The 19,255-nt window shown below is 37.2% G+C and overlaps 1 protein-coding gene across 5 annotated transcripts in view; it reads left to right on the top strand.

Moving 5' to 3' along the window:
• SETD2 (SET domain containing 2, histone lysine methyltransferase) overlaps positions 1 to 19,255 on the top strand; it is a 134,823-nt gene that overhangs the window by 65,218 nt on the left and 50,350 nt on the right. For 4 of the 5 annotated variants that reach the window (XM_049863566.1, XM_049863565.1, XM_049863564.1 and 1 more), the window contains one exon: positions 137 to 799. In XM_049863566.1, coding sequence (XP_049719523.1) covers positions 137 to 799 — 663 coding nt within the window. Of the gene's footprint in view, positions 1 to 136; positions 800 to 3,406; positions 3,690 to 19,255 lie in introns of all 5 variants that reach the window. The other variant, XR_007514518.1, reaches the window with a different exon arrangement.

The following is a 19,255-nucleotide window of genomic DNA, read 5'->3' as shown; positions in this document are numbered from 1 at the left end:
GCAAAATGTACCACTTCTGCAGAAATTATCCAAGCCCCATCCAGAGGTTTGAAAAGTCAACTCTATGAAGTGATCTCACTTTTTTTATTATAGAAAGTAATCTTTTTTTTTTTTTTTTTTTACTGTGTTTAATTAGATTATAAAGACTTTGGAACACTTGCCCATTCCTACTAAAAATATGTTGGAAGAAAGCAAAGTACTTCCAGTCATTCAACGTTGGTCTCAGACCAAGACTGCTGTCCCTCAGTTGAGTGAAGGAGATGGGTATTCTAGTGAGAACACATCACGTGCTCACACACCACTCAACACACCTGATCCTTCTACCAAGTTGAGCATGGAAGCTGATATAGAAACCCCCAAGAAGCTCATGTTTCGTAGACTTAAAATTATAAGTGAAAATAGCATGGACAGTGCAATTTCTGATGCTACCAGTGAACTAGAAGGCAAGGATGGCAAAGAGGACCTTGACCAGTTAGAAAACATCCCTGTAGAGGAAGAGGAAGAGTTGCAGCCACAACAGCTACTCATACAACAGCTGTCTGAATCCAGAGTTGATGGTGAAGCTGCAGTGGAGGTCAGTAAGCTCCCCATGTCTGAACCAGAGGCCGACACTGAAATAGAGCCCAAAGAGGGCAGTGGCACAAAACTGGAAGAACCTATTGCTGAGGAAACACCATCCCAAGATGAAGAGGAGGGTGTTTCTGATGTGGAGAGCGAAAGGAGCCAGGAACAGCCAGATAAAACAGTGGATATAAGTGATTTGGCCACCAAGCTCCTGGATAGTTGGAAAGACCTAAAGGTAAAAAAACATTTTTTTGTTCATTTTAACTTGAATTAACCAGGTTTAGAATCCACAGACCTAAGTCTAACGACCTGCTTTTCTGAAAAATGAAATACCATTTCTGTTAGTGTCAACTAATTATAAATACCTCAAACATCCTTTAAACCTTGACAAGAGTCAGATTAGCCAAACTAGTATATGAATGACCCCTTTTTCCTCAATTAGAAACTATGTTTCAATAATGACTTTAGAAATTCAGGTGCTCTTCACATCAAAAACAAAACCAGAAATCCTATAGTGACAAAATTATGATTCTTTTTTGTTCTGGGAATAAAAATCAATGTTAATTTAAGGAAAATCAAAGTAATTAGCAACTTCTCATTTAAAAAAATGACTGAAAATAAATTTCTATGCTAGAAAAACAACTCATAAAATCATGGAACTAGTTGGTATTCAGTTCCATTATTGTTTCTGACATAGCCTACTTTTAAATGACTTTCTTTGGAAGATATTTTACTTCCTTGATGTTATCTAAAAAAATGGAGAGGTCTGGGACCCTTATGCCTAATACATATATAACCTCTTGTTAAAAAATGTAATAAAATATGCAGAACTTGCTTTGTAATATTTCCAAACCCAGTCTGAGTTTAACACAGGAGTGAGTAGCAGGATGAGCCTAGGAGAGGTGGTACGTTTCTATTATAAGTGATCTGAACCTGGGATACAGGTCTTGAGAACCCTGTGGGAACAGGTACTTCCTAGCTTCTATTTTTCTGTTCCTTTCTTCTACTAGAAGTGAAGCAACCAGATCTCCAGTTTTTCTTGCAGCAAGATGAACACTTGAACTCCCTCTGTCCCCAGTTACGACCACAAAGCTAATCCCATTAAAAAAATGAGATTTGACCCAAATGGTACTGGACTTAACACTGAACAAAATGAGTAGTTGGTGGTTTGTGCAGTGTGCTTGCTTCCAGCATTCCTAATTGCTGTGTTGAGACCTTCTTTAAGGATGGTGTGGTTTCAGCTCTGGTTTACCTGTTTGAGCTCTACTCGTGCTACTCTTTCATGCTGCTTCTAATTCAACATAACTCAGCCTTATTAAGCTTTATGAAATCTGATTTTTTTTGTAAATATAAAAGGAAGGATTCATAGTGAATCAACTTATGATACAATGTGTAAACTTCAGGGTTCAGAATTGCAGTTAATAAAGATGCTGGGATAGTCAGTGGACCTTTATTTAATCTAAGGCCTGCTTTTGCCAGGGCACAGCAAGTCCCTGGAAGAAGGCCCTCTTGCGTTTGGAGGGTGCTGGGAGAGCCTGAACTATGGCCGTGGCTTAGTGAGGAAGCTAGAAATGAAGACAAGTACACAGGTGGACATAGAAAAGGCCTCACAGCCATCGTTTTAAAGAGGGAAAATGGAGTTACAGAAGCCAGTAGTTCATTTTTGCCTGAGAAGTTTCTGGTTGACATACTTTTTAAAAAATTGCTAAGATATAATAATCTCTTAAAAACTTGACTGTTTATAAACTAGATAAATATATATATATTTAATATGGTAGTTTGTGTCTGTAATTGTAATGGTATAAGTTACTCTCTGAGATATCCTTAACCCAATTAGCTCTAACTGTGGTAATTTAAACTCACGTTCTGGACATGCAGTTTTGGTATCCCTAAAATTATTTCTTCTTCTTATCATCCCCACTCCTATCTGAAAGATCAAAGCAGTTTCACAGTTACTGTGTAGCTTGATGATCCTCTTGAGGTTTAAAGTTTTATTTGTACTTAAAAGTATATCCTTCTTAACCATCATATTTTGAGTTTATCCTGATTCTTAGTGTCAAAGGAGCCATTAAATAAAATCATCTTTTCTTCTTCAAACTTTAGTTTGCTCTGGAATCATGACCCATCTGGAATTGCATTCCTGAGAAATATCTTTATTTGATGTGAATTTTGATGTTTCGTTATATGTTGGTGCTGGGGTTCTTAATTCATCTATCATTCTAGTCAACGTTTACCACGACTCTGATTTCAAAACTCTTATAATGGTTGTACTTAAAAAAAAATTTTTTAGATAGCATTTAATCAGAAGTCTGAAACCAGGAACCCATGATTTGAATATGTTTTAGAAAAACACATTGATCTGATGTGATTACTATATATCCATATTATCCCGGCATTGAAAGAGTTAACTACTTCTGTCTGACTTCCACCTATGTGTTCAAGTAAACATTGGCTGAAAAGAAAATGTCTTAGTTAACCAACCTTTATTAAGCACCTGTTGCCAAGCATTATGCTCGTTGCTTGTCTTTAATTCCAAGATCATACTAAAAAATGCATTGATCTAAGATTGTGGTTATGTTAGCCACTTCAAACCTCCTTGACCTTTTGGGGCCACCATAATATTGTTAGACATGTGTTCTACTTGGCCTTTCTACTCAGTGGAGTGAAGAACTGAAAGGGGTTGCCTCAGATTTATTAACCTTGGTTTTGCTGTGAAAGCATACTATAAGGATCATCAGTAAATGAAAGAGGGTGGGAGGGAAGGGTAAAGCTTCATGAATTACTCTTTGTCCTCCCAGATCTGATGATGATCTCCCTTGTAACTTGAACCATTTCCATCTAGCTTCTCAGGGCAGCAAGGAGCTTGTTAACATCACCAGCTGACCATGTGTCTCCTTTTCTCAACTCCATTTTCAACTTCGTGCTGAAGAAAAACGAGAACCTAGCGTGCATTCTGTGAAGAAACAGGAAGATGGTTGGGAAGCTGGATGATGCATGAAAAATATGATAGGTGAAAAGAGGACAGAGGTGGTTAACTCACTGGCGCCGGCGTTATTTTGGTGCGTCCATTGCCGACAATGGATGTCCTTCCGGGAAAATCCCGACTCCTGGCGAGAAAGGATTAAGTGAGCTACTTTTTATATACCTATATACACAGGACCACTGCCTTGGCTCCACAAGGCTTAACATGTTTTAACTCTTAAAGTAGATATCAACAATAAGTATCACTTAGCACATTGCTTCACATGATCATGTATTCATATTCACATGTAAATTTACTGAGCTACGTTTTCAGCAGGGACATGTGCATATATTTCTATTCTCTAAAGGAATTGTTGCACATCACCCATCGTGCTGAAAACATACCTCAGACTTCACAGGGCAAAATACCGGTTGTAAATGGTGACTACTTATGACTTGATTGGAAAATCTTCATTTGGATCATGAGAAGAGGAGGTAAGGTTCCTGTGAACTTGGCAGCTTTAGTTGCAGTTAAACACCAGGAGGTTGTTACAGTTTAGTGATTCCAGAGCCTCTCTTGTGAGCACTTAGAAGATGTGCATCTCTCCTTATAAGGAGGTCTGGGTAGTTTCCATTTGACCTAGGTTAGATGTTTTTTTAGATGTTTAGGGACAACAACATTCCTGATTTGTGATAAGTTGAACTCTTCTCAGTGAACTCTTACTCTCTTATTACATCTTTATCTCAAGACATTATCTTTAATCCAACATAGGGTTTGCCTAGTAGAAAGTTAAGAAGTAAACTCTCTATGGAAAGTTGAAATAAAGCATAAAGAGTTACCCAACTGAGAAGTTTTGAGTCACTACTTAGAGCTTCAGTCCTTCTCTGATATTGTATGTGAAATCTACTGTGCAACATTTCAAAATGAAATTAGGTGCCCTGGATTTCTGTGATAAATTTCAAAATCATAGTGGAGTAATAGATTATTAATCTTACCCATAGGATCAATATTACTTGCCCTTTTTTTTAAAATCCAGAATGGCTTCCAAAGAACTTTGGTTTAAATAATGTTAAATTGAAGGTTTTTTTTTTTTTTTTTAAAACAAGTGTCTTACTTGGTAAAAGGCAAAAATGGTCTAAAACTTATTAGTGTTCTATTTCACTACTATTGAATAAATACTTTCGTCTAAATCAGTGAGTTATCCAAATCTGGCCCACTGCAAATTTTTGTAAATAAAGTTGTAACGGAACACAGCTATGTTGCTGCTTTTGCACTACAACAGCAGAGTTGAGTAGTTGTGACAGACACTTGATGTCCCGAAAAGCCTAAAATATTTACTGTCTTGTCCTTTACAGAAAAAATTTAGCAACACCTGATCTAAAAGATAAAGTACAGAATCTGGCAGCTCTTAACATTCTGGTTTTGAATGAAGTCATTTTAACAGTTAACTCTCTTGGGCGAGCTCTTAATTCTCTTTCCCTTAAGACATAAAAAAAAAAAAAGACATAGTGATCATGTTTCTATTGCCCATGAAGTTAGTCTTTTACAAAAGGCCTTGACACTGTTGAGGAAAAGTTACTTTAAGTGATGTAAGACTACCTGAGAAGTGGCGGAGTACATACAGTAATAAAATTATTGGGCTAGAAGACACCTCTGAGGAATACAGTTCTTTCCTTAGGACCGGGATCAAGTCAGTCAGAATTTAAGAGACTTTTCCAGTGTAGATATAGGTTGCATAATTTAGTTGTATGTGTTATCATAATGAGAATATATAAATTTTCCTGCTTAATGTTTTTGATTTTTATTTCTGAAATTATTTCAGACGTGGAAATAGCAAGAATAGTATAAAAAAAAAATTCTGTAAATCCTTCCTCAGATTCTCCAGATGTTACCATTTTACCAAATTTACTTTATCCTGCTCTCACAGATAATATACCCCTTTGTCCCTAAGTTTTTTAGTGTGTATTCCCTAACTGCAAGGATATTCTTGTATGTAACTGCAATATGCTTATCAAAATCAGCAATTTTCAGTGACAGAATGCTATTATCTAATGAACATATCTTATTCAAATTTTGCCAGTTGTTTACACAATGCCCTCTATAGCAAAAGAAAAAGAAAAATTTCTGGTCCAAAACCTAATCTGGAATCAAGCTTTATATTGAGTTATATCTCTTTAAAAAAAATTAGTATCCTTTAATCTGAATCAGTTTCTTAATCTTTATCTTTCATGAATTTCACATTTTTTAAAAGTACAGGGCAGTTAAATCCCTCAGTTTGGGTTTGTCTGAACTTTTCCTCTTGTTTGGATTCAGGTTATGCATTTTTGTCAGAAATATTATAGTAATGCTCTTCCCATGATGTCAGCTTGTCCCATTACTGATACTTTCAACTTCGATCGCTTGGCTAAGGTGGTATCTGCCAAGTTTCTCCACTGTAAAGTTACTGTTTTTCCCTTTATAATTAAAAAGTATCACATGGAGAGCAACTTTGGAACTATGTAAATACTCTTGTTTTTCATCAAATTATATCTACTACTTTTAGGATCCAATGACTTGTTTGATCAGTTGTTACTATGGTTGCAAAATTTTCCAATCCGTCTTTTTTTTTTTACTTCTGTGTTTATTGGTTAACATTCTTTTATGAGCAAGAGCTTTCCCAGCTCTCTTGTTTGTTTATTCATTGATTTATACTAGTAGACTCATGGAAACCTTGGTGGCGTAGTGATTAAGAGCTACAGCTGCTAACCAAAAGGTTGGCAGTTCAAATCCACCAGGTGCTCTTTGGAAACCCTGTAGGGCAGCTCTACTCTGTCTTATAGGGTCGTTATGAGTCAGAATCAACTCAACAGCAGTGGGTGAACGGGTAGTAGACTCACGGATTCTTATTTTAGTCAGTGGATTATGGTCCATTAATTTCATTATTTTGATGCTGAAATTGTCCCGTATTTGGTCAGTGGAAGCCCCTTCAAGTTGACTTCTTCGTCCTTTTGACATGTCTCCGTCATTTTTTGAGCTTTCTGGCACAGCATGTTGCCTGGGCTCATCTTGTATTTACCCTTTCCCAACCCTGGAATCAGCCATTTCTCCAAGAAGCCCTGGTTCCTTGTGGTGGGAAGTGATATTTAGAAACCAAGATCTGGAATGTAGGTGAAGTTGTTGCTCCTGGGGGTGTTTCTTCTAGAACCTGTCAGCAGGCAGAACTAGGAATTTTGTGTGTACACATACAGTACACCTGACCTCGCTGTCATTTCTCTTTACTTGCCCTTCTGTTAATCTGACATCACCCTCTTCCGAATCTTTTGAGCTGCTTTCTCTGACTCTGGTTATTCCTCTTCTCGCTATTCCTTAAAAGGTTGTATTTCTCAGGGCATCTGAGATTTCTTTTTGTCTTACACATTAAATAGATCACATGTCTCTTTGCCATTTTTAATTCAGGCCCCCATCCTTTCTTGCTTAGACTTTTGCAACAGCCTCCTGTTTGTCATGCTTGCTTCTATTCTTTTCCCGTTTCATATTATCTTTCATTATGGTACAGCAATTTTAAAAATACAAGGACTCCCATTACTCAAAGAATAAAGCTTTTAGTGCATGGTATGGGAGGTCCATCCATCTCTGTCTAACCTTGTCTGGCAGTTTCTCTTACACACTTAATGCATGAGCCACATCAGGGTGCCTTTACATATTCACCTCCCCATGTCTCTCTTCATGCTGTTCTCCCTGGTTGGGATATCCTTTTTTTTATTTTTTATTTTAAATAAATCATCTTTGTTTAAACTTACAGTTTATCCTTTGTAATCCTTTGTCCTTTGCTGTATTTCTATACAATGGTAGTAATCTTAATGGATTACTAACATTATTTGCTTAGATGCTTGTTTTCCCTCACTAAACCATGGAGTCCTCAAGGCCAGGGGCTATTTCTTAATCTTTGTAGTAACAGTTACTTTGATTATTGTATCTTTGTAGTAATGGTTATAATAAAAACCCTGCCTCTTAATGAGTGGCTGGAAATCCTGGTGGCGTAGTGATTAAACGCTTCAGCTGCTAACCAAAAGGTCAGCAGTTCGAATCCACGAGGCGCTCCTTGGAAACTCTGTGGGGCTGTTCTACTTTGTACTGTAGGGTCGATATGAATTGGAATCAACTTGATGGTAACGGGTTAGGTTTGGTTTTGGTTTATAATGAGTGGCTACTATGTGCCCCCTACTGCCTGTGCTACATTCTGTAGTCAGGTGGCGCTGTCTTATTTAAAATTTTTAGATGGTTCTCGGCTCTACTGTTAAAATTAAATCCATTTCACTTAACATGGCATGGCATAGTCTGGTTCCCATTTCTTCCTGCAGCCTCGGCTCAAGCTGTTCTGGTGCACCAGTATTCCTGTGCTAATAATGTTCATGTATATATGTACACACACTCAAACTCATACACATGCTCACTCCTGGAAACACAATCTTTTGTTTGGATGTCTTTGCTCATTTCAGTTTCATCCTTTCTTCAGGGAAGCCATTTCTATTTCTCTAAGACAGGATGTTCTCCCCTTTCTGTATGCTCTCATAATATCCTTTCTCATCATAGCAAATACCATTTCATAGTTGTCCATTGTGTAAAGTCAGACTGCTTGTCTTGGCCACTCTTGTCTCCCCAGGACACTGGATAGCCTGGTAGGTAGTTGAGCACTTTATAAATATTTGAATGAAAAAGTAAAGAAGGTTCATCTTTTTCCGTGGTGTGCCATACTGCTGCTTAAATTCCTAGTGTGTATTTTTTATTTGATAGGTGACCGGAAGATATTTGAAGAGTGTCAAAGAATCTTTATAGCCTTGTAAATTTTACAAGTTTTTATCACCTGTAAAATGGACACAAGCCCATGAGCTTGTGGCTTTCCCAAGAGTACTTAGCTTTTAAGTGACAGAGCTAAAGATTGATGCCGGTCTTCTGATTTAAATCTTGTATTCTTTCCACTCCCTTCACACAATTACCTATCTTTGGCAAATACTTTCCAGAATTCTCTTAATCTGTTTCTCATTTAAAAACTTGGATAAGTGAATTCATTCCAAAATTATAGAAACCACTTCAGTGTTTTGAACAAGTCGCATTTTTTCCCTTAATGCAGCAGAGATTTTTAACCTGTGATCCATGATTGACCTTCAGGGGATCTTCAGAACCCCTGAAGTTGCAAGACTGTGGGGCAAGAGTTCATGAATATGAACAACTTCCCAAAAAAGAGGGGTGTGTGTATAGATGTGGGATGGGGATAGAATGAGCAGTGGTCCAGAAAGCATTTTTCAGATCATTTAGGTTCCTTCTATTAACTGCAGCTTTGGGTTGACTAGTGTAACATGTAACTTCAGTGAAGCCACTTAGAGGACTGTGGTGATTTCTGTGTTTTATTTAGAGAAATTAATAGAGGAGGTAATTAAATTTGAAAAGTGTAAAGAAGAAATTTAGATAATGGAAATAATTTACCTACAAAACAAAAATTTGAAATTGAACATTTAATCATAACCTCCATTATTCATCAGTGATCATTAATCAGCATGAAAGAGTTTTTAGTTTTCAGCACGCATATCTGCTACTGGACTGGAGCGCAGGAGCCTTGAAAGCAGAAACAGTGTCAGCTGTTCACCTGCATGCTTCAGTACTTAGCCTAGAGCCCCGCACATTTTAGGTATTAAAAAAAAAAAACAGTGCTAGGTATATGTTGAGTAAAACCAAGCATTGCTAAGGCATCTTCTTTGAATTGGAGTGGGATGGGTAAGGCAAGAAGAGAAATGGGAGAGGGAGGAGTTTAAACTGAATGGCAGTGGATTCGGACAGAGGGCTTTTTAAGGTGGCATTTACTGAAGAGTGGCATTTAGAAGTTGCCTTGGGAGTCGCCATCTTCCTTAGGTCTTTGCCTGAGATCTCACAACCCCCAGGTTATGGCCATCACCAGGAATGCAGTCACAAAGCACAGGATTCTTTTGTTACCATGCCTATGGTTTATTTGAGTCATGTTATGTTTTCTTTTAATTTTTAAAATAGGTCATTCCTGCAGATGATAACCAAATTCAAAAGGCATACAGGAAAACATTTTCCTCCTGCCTCTGCCCCTGTCCTGTTCCTTGGAGGCAACCAGCCAATACAACTAGTTTTTTGTGTAGCCTTCCAGAGATAATTTATACATATTACGTATATATATATTTTACCTCATTTATAAAATTGGCAGTACTGTTCAATGCCTTGTTTTTTATTTAATGTATTGTGAAGACTTCTGTATCAGTATATAAAGAATGTATCTTTCATAGCTGCATAGCATTTTATTGTATGCCCATCGCCGTCAAGGAAACCCTGGTGGCATAGTGGTTAAGCGCTACAGCTGCTAACCAAAAGGCCAGCAATTCAATTCTGCTAGGTGTTCCTTGGAAACCGTATGGGGCAGTTCTACTCTGTCCTATCGGGTTGCTATGAGTCGGAATTGGGGTTTGCCATCGAGTTGATTCTGACTCATAGTGACTCTGTAGGACAGAGTAGAACTGCCCCACAGGGTTTCCAGGGAGTGGCTGGTGGATTCGAACCACCATCCTTTTGGTTAGCAGCCAAATGCTTAACCACTGCACTACCAGAGCTCCATTTTATTATATAAAACCCGTTGCTGTGGAGTTGATTCCAACTCATAGCTACCCTATAGGACAGAGTAGAACTGCCCCATATGGTTTCCAAGGAGCACCTGGTAGATTCGAACTGCTGACCTGCCGACCTTTTGGTTAGCAGCCATGGCTCTTAACCACTACGCCCCAGGGTATTGTATAGCTATATCATAATTTATTTAATCAGTCACCTTGTTACAGCCATTTAATAGGCTAATTCCAGTCTGTGATAATAGCAGTGTTACAAGTAACTTTCACCCAAGTTGTTTGAAACATACGGAAATATAGGGTGAATTACTAAAAGTAGTAGTATTCTGTCAAACCATGACTGTTATTTGTAGTTTTGATAGGCATTGCCAAATTGCTCTTCGTAGTTGTTACACCAGTTTAACTCCATCAGTAATATTTATGCATGAAAGTGCCTATTTTATCACGCCTTGGCCAATACAAGTATTGTCAAACATTATCTCGGTCAGACTGATAGGAAAGGATGATACATCATTGTAGTTTTAATCTGCATTTCTCTCACGCATGAGATATTGAATATCTTTTCATTTGTATTCCATATTTTGAGAACTATGTCCATATCCTTTGCCCATTTTTTTGAGGAGCTGAAAACTGAGAACAGGTCTTACTACCTTTGATTTCTTGGGAGCCCAGCTATATGAAGTTAGTGACATGAGTGTCTCTTCAGGGGTTTAAAAGAATAAACAAATTTGCCCCTCCCCCTTCCTTTCTCTCCCTCTCTCATATGTGTAATTTTATGAAACCTCCGGGCATGTATGTTACCATCTAAGTTTTCTTTCTAGTCAAATCTTATGACCTCTCTGAGCTAATGGAGGTTCTTTCTTTGTCGCCCCCCCCCCCCGCCCACCACCACCATTTGTTATACAGCTTAAGAGAGAAAACCACATACTCTTATGCTTTTGCAGGACACAATGATAGGAGTTAAACAATTCTTTCTTGTGTTAAAGGAAACCAAGTCCTCGGTATAGAACCGTTACAACTGAAAGTGCTTCACAGAATTAACGTTGAGAGAAGGAGCACCAGAACATATCAGTGTTGGCCCAATTTTTTTTGTATTGTTAGACCTTGGGGTAATATAAGGGCACAGACGTTGAGGTTATATATTGTCTTTTTTGTTGTTGTTATTTAAGAAAGTGGAGTTTTAATCTTTGCACTAATGTATAGAATTGTGAATCAGGTTCTATGACAGGGTCAGATACCACCCAAAGATATGTGCTTTTATTTCCTAGATCAGAGGTTGGCAGATTGTTTCTATAAAAGGCCAGGTAATAAACATTGAAATTTAAAATGTGACTTTGAGGTCTTGGTCACATATTCTTTTTAAACAACTTTTTTAAAAAAATGCAAAAGCAGTTCTTAGCTAGTGTAGGAGGTATTTGTAAAAGCAGGCTGCAGGCTGATACCTGCACCAGTATATAGAATTATGAATCAGGTCCCATAATGGGGTCAGATATTACCTAATGATACATGCTTTTATATCCTTACCCTAGATGACTAGCAAAACTGATTTAACCATCTACTTTACAAATTGATTTGTCTGTAAAGCCATATGGTTTCAATGGGAGCCAAACCAAACCCCGCTGCCTTCGAGTTGATTCCAACTCATAGCGACCCTATAGGACAGAGTAGAACTGCCCACAGGGCTTCTGGATTTGAACTGCTGACCTTTCGGTTAGCAGCCGAGCTCTTAACCACTGCCCCACCAGGGCTCCGTCAGTGGGAACCAAATGAACTTAACATTCTGTTGTCATTTTGTTGGCTAACTTGTTACTACTTTTTCTAAAATTTTACTTTTCAGATAAATCTTTGATATGTCTAATTCTAATCCTAAACCCTCACATATATACCAGAAAATCCTGGGAAGATGGTAGAATTTTTTGAAATCTTTTTTCAAATACTTTGAATTACCTTGAAAAGACCCATCTTTCACTATCTGTGTGCACATATATACATACGTATACGTATATGAGATCTCCCTATCTTCAGTTACGAAATTGCTTAGGGAGCAAAAATTACAGCAAAAATATTAACTGATAACCTCAACACTTAGAAAATTAATTCTCAGACATCCCATCTCAGTTAACATTAACCTCTAGCCTGCTAAGCCCATTGCCATTTAGTGGATTCCGACTCACAGTGACTCTGTAGGACAGAGCAGAACTGTCCTATAGGGCTTCCAAGGAGTGGCTGGTGGATTCGAACTGCAGACCTTTTGGTTAGCAGCCGGGCTCTTAACCACTGTGCCACCAGGGCTCCACATTAGCATCTATTCTTGTCTAATGGGTACTTTTTCTCAGCCAAAGTCCCACTGTTATAAAAATTGATCAATGCAGTTCAAATACAGGCAGATCTGTTACAAAGTAAAAATGCATTGATTTTGTAAAGTCAATGAAAATTATATTGGAGAAACTGGAGAGGAAGTAGACAAGGCTGGTGATATACTAGAAAGAGTAATGAAAGGATTCTGAGACTTGAAAAAACTCGAAGAATGTTGTATCATGTTTTCATTCAGTTACTTGGAAAAATTATCCCCTTCCCCCCCGCCCCCAAAAAAAAAAAAAAATCAACACTTGGCTCATCTTTTTTGGTAAGAATTAGCAGTTTTCTTTCTCTAGAAAATTCTGAGTAAGTCTTAAAAATTGGTTAATATTTACAGATGAAGTTAATTGAAACTCAAAGAGTTTAGGTTCTAACGTGCATACTGAGTGTGTCTGTCCCTGTCTTCCTGGTTGGATTTAAAGTACAGAAGATTGAAGTAACTATACTTTTCAGGTTAAGAGTATGAAGAAAATGATTCATACTTGATATCAGTCAGAAGTGCACACCAAAGCGATGAGGTGTCATTAATGGTCCGGACAGCGCACTTCCCTGATCCCCACAGTGATTCTAGTATGGTTAATTTGTATCCTTTTAAATTTAAATTTTATTGTGGTGAAATAAATATATATAACAAAATGCTTGCTGTTTTAACCATTTTTAAATGTACAATTCAGTGACAGATACTTTCACCGTGTTGTGTTATCATAAATACTATCCATTTCCAGTAGTTTTATATCACCCCAAATAAACTCAGCACCCCTTCAATAATAACTCTCATTCCTTTCTCCCCCTGCCTATGGTAACCACCAATAAACTTTGGTCTCTATGTATTTGTCTAGTTTATATTTCATGTAAGTGAGATCAAACAGCATTTGTCCTTGTATGTTTGGACTTATTCACTCAGCGTAAGTTTTCAGGGTTCATCCATGTGTCAATTTCATTTATCTTCATGACTGAAAAATACTCCATTGTATGTATATACTACATATTGTTTTTCCATTCATCTCTTGATAGACACTTGGGTGGTTGCCACCTTTTGGCTATCATAAATAATGCTGCAGTGAATATTGGTATACAAATACCTGTTGGAGTCCCTGCTTTCAAGTTTCTTGGTTATATACTTAGGAGAGTCATATGGTAATTCTATCTTTAACTTTTCGAGAAACTGCCAAACTTTTCCACAGTGGCTCAACTAGTTTGCATTCCCACTAGCAATGTAGGAGAGTTTCTGTTTTATAACCTCGTCAGCGCTTGTTACTTTCTGTTTTTTGTTTGTTTGTTTTAATTATAGCCATCCTAGTGGGTGTGAAGTGATAACCTCATTGTGGTTTTGATTGCATTTTCCTAATGGCTGATGATGTTAAACTTATTTTCATGTGCTTGTTGGCCATTTGAACAATGGCTTTGAAGAAATATCTTCTTTGAAGAAATGTCTATTGAAGTCCTTTGTTAATTGGGTTGTTTGTCTTTTTTGTTGCAAGTGACCTTTATATATTCTGGACCCTTATCAAATAGATGATTTGCAAATATTTTGTCCCATTCTGTAGGTTGCCTTTTTACTTTCTTGATATTGCCCTTTGGTGCACATTTTTAATTTTGATGATGTTCGATTTATTTTTTTCTCTTGTTACTCGTACTTCACGTGTCATCTAAGATTCCATTGCCAAATTCCAGGTTATAAATATAATCCCTTTGTTTTCTTCTAGTAGTTTTATGGTTTTTGGTCTTACACTTGGGTCATTGATAGATCTTGAGTTAATTTTTGTATGCATTGTAAGGATCCATCCAGTTTTCTTCTTTTGCATATGGATATCCAGTTGTTCCAGCACCATTTGTTGAAGAGACTATTCTTTCCCCATTGAATCGTCTTGGAACCTTTGTCAAAAATCAGTTGGCCGTAAATGTATGGGTTTATATCTGGCCTCTCAGTTCTAGACTGTTGATCTATATATCTATCCTATGCCAGTACCACACTGTTTTGATTACTGTAGCTTTGTACTAAATTTTGAAATTGGTGTGAGTCTTCCAGCTTTGCTCTTTTTTTTTTTTTTCCAAGATTGTTTTGAGTATTCAGGGCACCTGGCAAATCCATATGAATTTTAGAATTAACTTGCCCATTTCTGCAAAAAAGGCAGAGTTTTGATAGGGATTACATTCAGTCTATATATCAATTGGGGGGATATTGCCATCTTAACAATATTAAGTCTTCCAATCCATGAGCATGAAATATCTTTCCATTTATTTAGGTCGTCTTTAATTCCTTTCAATGGTGTTTTGTAGTATTCAATGTACAATTCTTGTACTTTTTAAATTAAATTTATTTCTAAGTTTTTTATTCTTTTTGACACTATATAAATGAGATTGTTTTCATAATTTCATTTTCAGATTGTTTATTGCTGGTACATAAAAACCGATTTTTGTGTGTTGATCTCGTGTCCAGCAACTTTGCTGAATTCTTTATGAGTTCTGATAGTTGGTGGATTCTTATGTCATCTGTGACTAGAAATAGTTTAACTTCTTCCTTTCCAGTTTAGAATTTTGTTACCCCTGGCCTAATTGCGATGGCTAGAACTTCCAGTACAATGTTGAATAGAAGTGGTGAGAGCGGACATCTTTGTCTTATTTTGATCTTAGGAAGAAAGCTTTTAGTCTTTCACCTTTAAGTATGATGTTAGTCGTGGGTTTTTCATAGATGCCCCTTACCAGCTTGAGAAAGTTTACTCGTGTTCCTAGTTTGTTGAGTGTTTTTATCTTGAAAGGGTGTTGGGTTTTGTCAAATACATTTTCTGCATCATGTAAGATGACCGTTATATACATTTACTTTTAATATATATGAGTGGTACTTTTGTTACTTCATTCTAGTTTTTGTTTTTTTAATTCAACAGTGTTTTTAAGCTCCACCCATGTTACTTTGTGTTCTTTCTAATCCATTGCCTCTAAGCACTGCATTTTATCATTTTATTCCCTGATGTGCATCTACCATATTTTATTTATCCTTTCCCTAGCATTGGATACTCTGAATGCTTTCAGCTCTCTTCCACCACAGACATTTTGATGATGAACATTCTCCACATGTATCCTATGTGAACCTGTATGAGATGCCTTTGGGGTATATACCTAGTGCAGACCTGGTAGGTCATGGGGTACCAAGTAAAGTCAGAATTGAGGCTGCTGTAGTCTTTCTAAAGAGAACTTAAACCAACAGTGCATGAAGATTCTTATAGCTAAGCATCCTTACAAGGGCTTGCATTTTCTTATCTGGTTCTCTTTTTTTTTTTTTTTTTTTGCAATTCTAGTAAGTATAATGTTTTAATTGGCATTTATCCAATTACTAATAAACTTCAGCATTTTTAAACTATGTTTGAATTTCTGCTTCTTTATATTTTCACTTCATGGCCTTTGCCCTTTTTTTTTTTTTGGTGTTGCTGTCTCTTTGTGATTAATTTGGAGAAGTTCCTTGTAGTATTCGGCTGCTAACCCAGAGGTCAGCAGTTTGAATCCACCAGCCATTCCACGGTAGAAAGATGTAGCAGTCTGCTTCTGTAAATATTATAGCCTTGGAAACCCTATGGGGCAGTTCTCCTGTGTCCTGTAGGGTCACTGTGAGTTGGAATTGCCTTAAAGGCAACGAGCTTGATTTGGTTTTCCCTGTCGTGCCTTGTCTATTTACATGTTAAAAATATTTTCCCTCAAATAAAAATAATAACAAAAATTTTCTCTCGACCTTTTATCAATGGTGTCCTTTACTAAAGAGAAATCTTCAATTTTTTTTTTTTTTTAAACTCTTCCCAAGTCTTACATTTCTTATTTAATTCTCTATGATATTGGCAGGACCTATGTCAAATCTTTAAGAGAATACACTTTCTCCCTGAAATAGAATGCTTGATTTAGGTTTTGACTGTGTAACCTTACCAAATTATAGAAGTTCTTTTCAATTTGGGGGATAGAATTTATTTTTTCTTTGCAAGTTTTATAGAATGCTCCTTTAAAATCATCTGAGTTTAGAGTTTGTTAGGAGAAATGGTCTATATAACTATCATTTCACCTTGTTTAATTTACATTGTTTTTCTATTCAAGTTTTCCATTTCTTTCTGTGCCAATTTTGACATTTTATATTCTCTAGAAATTGTTCCATCTCATCTATTTTCACATATGTCAGTAGTTATTCATGATCCTGTGTAATCCTGTGTGTGTGTATTATTTCCCCTTTATGGTCTGATTTTGCTTATGTGCATCTTCTCTTTTTTTTTTTTAATCTTGCTCATTAATTATTAGCTTATTAATTATTTTTAAAGAACCAGCTTTTGTTTTTGTTAATCACTTGTTTTTGATTCATTGTTTTATCACTTTGTCTGTATTACCTCTGGAAACCCTGGTGGCGTAGTGGTTAAGAGCTATGGCTGCTAGCCAAAAGGTCGGAAGTTCAAATCAACCAGGCGCTCCTTTGGAAACTTTATAGGGCAGTTCTACTCTGTCCTGTAGGGAAACTTTATGGGGCAGTTCTACTCTGTCCTGTAGGGTTGCTATGAGCTTTTTTTTTTTTTTATGGTCTGATTTTGCTTATGTGCATCTTCTCTTTTTTTTTTTTAATTTTGTTAATTAATTATTAGCTTATTAATTATTTTTTAAAGAACCAGCTTTTGTTTTTGTTAATCACTTGTTTTTGATTAATTGTTTTATCACTTTGTATTACCTCTGGAAACCCTGGTGGCGTAGTGGTTAAGAGCTATGGCTGCTAGCCAAAAGGTCGAAAGTTCAAATCAACCAGGCGCTCCTTTGGAAACTTCATGGGGCAGTTCTACTCTGTCCTGTAGGGTTGCTATGAGTTGGAATCGACTCAGTGGTAACGGATTTGGTTCCCCCCCCCCTCCATATTCTAGGAATCCTCTTATTCTGATTTTATTTCATTATGGTTGGGGGCACAATATGTATGGTATTTTAAGAACTCTGAGACTTTCTTTATGGCCTTACACTTGATCTATTTTCATATATGTTCTAGTCTGCCCAAAATGAGACTGTGTGTGTGTGTGTGTGTGTGTGTGTGTGTGGTTTCCGTGAAATTCTCTTGGTTGTTTATTGGTACACTTATGTTTATAATGGACAAAATATTTTTTATTACTTTTACAAGTTTTAAATAATCATCGTTTCATACATTTTGTTGCCTTTATTATATTGTCAGAGCAAGGATTTAGTTGACATTTGCCTGATACGTGTTTCTCAGTCCTCTTTATTTTCAGTTCTACTATGTCTCTTTGTTGAAAACATTCCTCTTTTAAACAGCTTAGAATGCATCTTTTTAAAATTCAGTCTGGGAATGTGTTCTACATGAATTAAATCTGTATTTGTTACATTTCTGTTGTATTAGGGCTTTATATTTCCTCAGTTCCCCTTCCTGCTTTCAGTTAGTTTTTTTCTTTTCCTGACTTAAAAGTTATACTTTGTTTTGATTACTATATTAGTTGGCCTTAACTAAATTTCTCCTGCTTTTCCTAATGCTTCTCAAAGTGTGGTTACTAGATCAGCAGCATTAGCATTACCTGGGAACTTGTTGGAAATGCAGATTCCCAGGCCCCATCCCGGATCTATTGAATCAAAATTCTGGAAGTGCATTCAGTCTGTGTTTAAGGAGCCTTCAGACAGCGGAGATCTGAGGACCAGTGATTTACTTCCCACTGATTTCTTAAACTTACCGATATCTCTGTTTTTCCTTAACAGGTTAATTTATATGTTATTTTAAAAATAGTTTTGTGTTCAGAATTTTAGTAGTAAGAATGGTTTTGTAAAGATTATGGGTGCTAGATTATAAAAAATATATACCATGATTTGCAATTTAGGTTGTATCAAAAATTGTTGAAGATGGTTTCAAAATATTACGTTTACTTTTTTACTTAACTGCGATACCTTTTCCCCCAAATTTTATTATTGAAGTGTTCAAATACAGCAAAGTTGAAATATATGTAAAAGGATAGTAGTAACATCAGAACCTGTCTAACTTCAGGGGGATAATGACCAGGATCAGCCCAAAGCTAATTCCAATAAAGTGGTGGTCAGACATAGCTCCACTATCCAATCTTTTTACTAGTTCTGACATCCCTCCTACTGCATTCTCTCTGCTGAGTTTGATAATTCGTTGCAGTGGCCACACAGAACTCACAGACCATACTTAGAGTTAAGTAATTTATTAAGGAGGTAACAAGGTAGAACTCCGGATCAGGATCTGCAGGTTATAATTCAGGATCAGGAAGCATGTAGGCAAAGTCTGGAAGCCTCCTTCGAAGTGGGGAGCACATCCCTCACTTCTTCATTGCAGGATAGCTCTCTTAGCTCCTCTCGGCCGTGCAAGCAAGCAGACCCTTCTGTCTGCCGTGTATGCCTCCTCTCAGCCCCGCTCAGTACAAGCCTCTTTATTTTGGCCTCCTTGTTGTCACCACTGGCTCTGCCACAGGGGCCCTTCCAGGCCTGTTGCGGCCAGCTCTGCAGCAGGACCCCTTCCTGGCCTCTCCCTGTCTTCAGTATTAACAGCCCTTGACCCATGTTACAGCTCTTTTAGGAAGTTCCTTGCCTCATCTCTTTCTCAGCTTCTTTACTCTTTCAACTGCTTCTGTCTGCCAACCTCTGTGGGGTTGGCTGCATGTACAAGCAAACTCCTGGTCAGTTCCCAGGGAAGGCCTTCCCACCAGGGCCATGGACTGACCAGTCCCCTCTCAGTAGGCTGCAGGTACTTCATTTGCATAGTAGGCCGTAGTCACTATATTTG

Source organism: Elephas maximus, chromosome 20, assembly GCF_024166365.1.
Source record: "Elephas maximus indicus isolate mEleMax1 chromosome 20, mEleMax1 primary haplotype, whole genome shotgun sequence".
NCBI lineage: Eukaryota > Metazoa > Chordata > Mammalia > Proboscidea > Elephantidae > Elephas > Elephas maximus.
This window is presented reverse-complemented; position numbering and strand designations above follow the sequence as displayed.